We start from the raw sequence: 4,061 nt of genomic DNA, 5'->3' as shown, positions 1-4,061 counted from the left end.
ATATATTCTAGTTTTCTTTATATGAGAGTAATTCGTATTCCTATGAAGCTTGAATTTGGCCTACTAAAATGACAATCTTCAAATCAGAATGTGTAACTAAATAATTGGCTTAAATTTGTGCTTTGAATTGCATTCTTAGAGCCGGCCTGATAGCTCAGTGTACTAAAGCGCTTGCTTAGGCAGAGTGCAGTGGCCTGGGATGAATCCTCAGCGTGCTGTGCCACACCGGTGTGCCCCCAGGGCGTGCTGAGCCATTGATTGAGACTGGGAGTGGTGGTGTATGTCTGTAATTCCAGCACTTGGGAGGCTGAAAACAGGAGGATTGCTAGGAGTCCAATTTAGGTAGTGAGACCCTGTAAACCCTGTAAACTAAATACATTTTTTAAAAAAAGAAAGAAATTGCATTCTTACTAAGTATTAGATTAGATTCATTGTATTAGATTAGATTCATTGTATTTATAAAATTAAGTTATTAAACTCAGCGGTTATTTAAGTATTCAGGTTTTGGTTATTTCAAGTAACTAAAATAAATAAATAAATAATGATTACATGAAATGATAATGTGACTTGGTAGTTAGTTCATAACAGAAATCAAAAATTCTTAAAGCCCTCTTAAAAGTGGTAGCTAAAATTTGCTAAATTATTAATAGAAAAATAAAATGTATAAACCTAATTTAAAAATTTAAGAGAGAAGTCTGAAATTTATAACGAGTATATTTAACACTAATTGTTAGAATCAAAATCAAACTTCTAAAGAAACTGTTCCACCTTAAAAAAGAATAAACATATAGCTGGAGGGAAATGTAAAACCTTTCACATCAGTCTTCTGTGTCATCATCATCTAGCAGGATACCCTTGAATCAGAAGTTGGTGTTTTAAAGCCAAATGTGGGGGCACACACCTGTAATCCCAGCATTCTGGGAAGGCCGAGGCAGGAGAATTGCAAGCTTGACAACAGCCTGAGCAATTTAGTAACTTAGTAAGCTGTCTAAAAATAAAAGGGCTAGGGAATTAAGCTCATGGTGAAGGCCCTGGGTTCACTCCCAAACACTTCAAAACACAAACCAAATAATAACAGCAATAAGGTGGTGTTTTAGTGTCCATAGGATTGGTTAAATAATCGGGTGCCCAATGGAATCCAGAACTCTTTCTTGGCTTAGTGCCTTTAGGGCCTAGTTGGACTTAAGAAAGATCTTAGAAAGTATTCAGCCTCCAATGCTATATTGGATACTTGCAGGGCATCCTGATTCCGGATGAAGATAGAATCTCCATTTCCTTTTGGTTCTGAAATCCTGTAATTTTTGGAATGTCTTTTTTTTTACTTCAAACCGTGGGCCTCTGGGTCCAGAACTAAAAATAACTCCTATTTTATTTTCCAAAGGCACATGAAGTGATCAACTTTGGGAGTTCAATTGTCCTTAGGCCACTGTCTTCTGGAACGGATGCTAGCCCAGTGGTGAGAGAAAGCTACTTGATCCCCATAAGCGTTGGTCATCTCTCTTGCATCCCACCTACAAATAAGCTCTTAGACCACATGGCTAATCATTCAGCTGATTAAACCAGGGAATGAAGGTGGAGTACGCAGCAGAGAGATGAGCACATGGAAAGTGACCGCAACAAGGCTGGGATGGGAACAGAGACACTTGCCACTGTTCTTGCTATCTAATGACCAAGATATATTTAATTGAGTAGGGCAGAGTCAACACAGCTAATAAATTGCAGACCCAAAACACGAATGAGTAATATGTTCTCTGTTCCTTAGATACCATGATGTTATGACCTAAGACTCAAGCTTCCTGAATCTGTAATGGTTCAGATTATCCACTTACTAATTATACAGTTTTTGATACACTGACTCACACATGGGCCTGGGCTTCTACAACCATGAGTAAAGATTCCGCCTAAATGATGAACATTTAACCAGAGCCTCCAGGCAAATGCTCCATTTCTGGTGCCCCTCAGCCATGCAGTAAGTACAATTGGTTTATTTTGTGGGTTTGTAGTGGGTTTTATATTTTTGCACTTCCTAAGGTCCCAAAGACCCTCTAGATTTTTTCTTTAACATCAAGGAAGGAAAGGAAAAGGGAGAAATTTATTTATTTGTTTGTTTGTTTGTTTGTTTGTTTTCATGTTTATCTGGGTATATTCCTTCCTCAAGTACTGAGGTTGCTGTGAAAAGGCTTTTAACAAATGACACTCTCCAGAGAATCGGAGAGCTGGGTCAAGAGGATATTTCCTTCTGAGGTCTTAGTGGGGCTTTTGTTGTTTTCTGCACAGTTGGAAGCAGAAAATCAAGCATAGTATGCCAAATCCAATTTGGAACTAGAACCAGTCTAATAAATAAATATGTAAAATAAGTTTCATACACATAAAATTCTAAATTCACTCACTGAATGAATCAGTCCACAAAGAAGTTTGTAATTCTACATTCTGGTACAAAAAAGGAGCAGAAATGAGAGGAAAGGCATAGCCAAAATCACCAAACCTGCATTTACTCACAAAGCTGAGCTCAGTCAGCTTTCCAAGTGGTCACTTCCAACAGAAGGAGGCAGGCCTGTGGCCAGAGTTCCCAGAGACTGGCAAGCCTTTCTCCAGACAGGATCACTCTCTGTACCCACATTTGGTTCTCTGTCTCTTTGGCATTTTCCTTAGCTCACATCAAACAAATTTGTGTTTGCCTCTTTCAAGACTGGAAAAAGGAGGTACCTGGATAAGAAGTTCTCCAGGGACTGCTTCTTGTCCTCTTTGCAAATAGTGCCCTCCTTTTTCTGCTTCTCCATGTCTTTGATTCGGGACTGGAATGTATCAATCAGATCAAACACAGACTTCATTGCAATCGGCACCTCATAGTATTGCTGTTAGAAAAGCACAGAATGCAAATGTTATATAAGTGCATTTCCTCTCTCTGTTCAGAGAATCTGGGAGCATTCAGGGGACTTCTGGAGAAATACTTTAAAATACAGCCTGGCAGTCTCACTGATTTACAATGTTCTCCTGAAATAGTACTCTCTGCTGTTTTGAAGTTCAGAATCCATAGAACAACTGCTGCTTTTACAAAGAATTCTTCTTAACTGCACTGTTTTTTTATTAGAAAGGGCCAATTATCTAACTTATCAAGCCAATCCTAGGTTCACTTCCCTGATTTTAGTAGTGAGCTGATTTCTGTTCACTATGAAGAGTGAAGAACCCTAGATCAACACAAGAAGCCATGTGGGATGCCATATTATGGTAGTTTTATACTAAGGTTTGTACTTGAGGCCCAGTAATTGTTTCACTGAGGGAGCAGCACTTAATATTAAGTCATGTTTGCTTACATATTTTCAGAAACAAATTGGGATCTAATTTAAAGATAAATTAAATCTCAACTCTCCTGAATCAGAGTTGTCTGGACTTACAAAAGCAACCTGAGACCAATTAGAGGACTAGATGAACATAATCAGCATATGCCAGAGAACAGTCTGGCTTTGGCTTGGACTTGTATGCCCCGTGGGAGTTTCACTGTGGAGATCAGGACATCCAATGTCTCTCATTAGTGATGGAGTAACACATGTATGGAATGCATTAATAAAGCAATCTCGCTCAAATGTTCTTATGCAAGCATATTTAATGCCAATGTATTTGGAAGTATAGTGGATTCTGGAGCCAGCCTATGTGGTTATGAAGTCCAGCACTAGTCTTGGACAAGTTACTTATCCATTCTGAAATTTTTTTTCTCTCTGTGAAACAAAAATAATGCCAGTATTTATCTTGGAAGTTTGAGACAAGAGTCACAAAGAATTGAGGAGGATGCCTGGAAGAATGAAAGCCCTTTACAAAGTTAGCCGTTTCTGTTATTCTTATGACTATGTAACATAGACTTTCATGGTTCAGAAACCAAGTCCTTGAGCACAAGAAAAAAAAAAAAATGAATGCTAAATACTACAGCCTTCTCCATGTTGGCTCAGAAGGTAAACTTTTAGACCCTTACACCCTGAAGGAAAAAAAAAAAAAAAAAAAAAAAAAAAAAAAAAAAACACCGATAAGTCCAAGTTTCTTGAGGACAAAAAACACTCTGCGTTTTA

The 4,061-nt window shown here is 38.2% G+C and overlaps 1 protein-coding gene across 1 annotated transcript in view; it reads right to left on the bottom strand.

The window, feature by feature from the left end:
* The window catches only part of Ccdc80 (coiled-coil domain containing 80), a 31,841-nt gene that overhangs the window by 8,663 nt on the left and 19,117 nt on the right, over positions 1-4,061 (bottom strand). Inside the window, exon 5 of the mRNA XM_004624698.2 lies at positions 2,707-2,855. Within this exon, the coding sequence (XP_004624755.1) occupies positions 2,707-2,855 (149 nt within the window). The remainder of the gene's footprint in view (positions 1-2,706; positions 2,856-4,061) is intronic.

This window comes from Octodon degus, unplaced genomic scaffold (assembly GCF_000260255.1).
Source record: "Octodon degus isolate 3935 unplaced genomic scaffold, OctDeg1.0 scaffold00007, whole genome shotgun sequence".
NCBI classification, from domain to species: domain Eukaryota; kingdom Metazoa; phylum Chordata; class Mammalia; order Rodentia; family Octodontidae; genus Octodon; species Octodon degus.
Note: the sequence above shows the minus strand (reverse complement) of the source record. Positions and strands in the feature narration are given on the sequence as shown.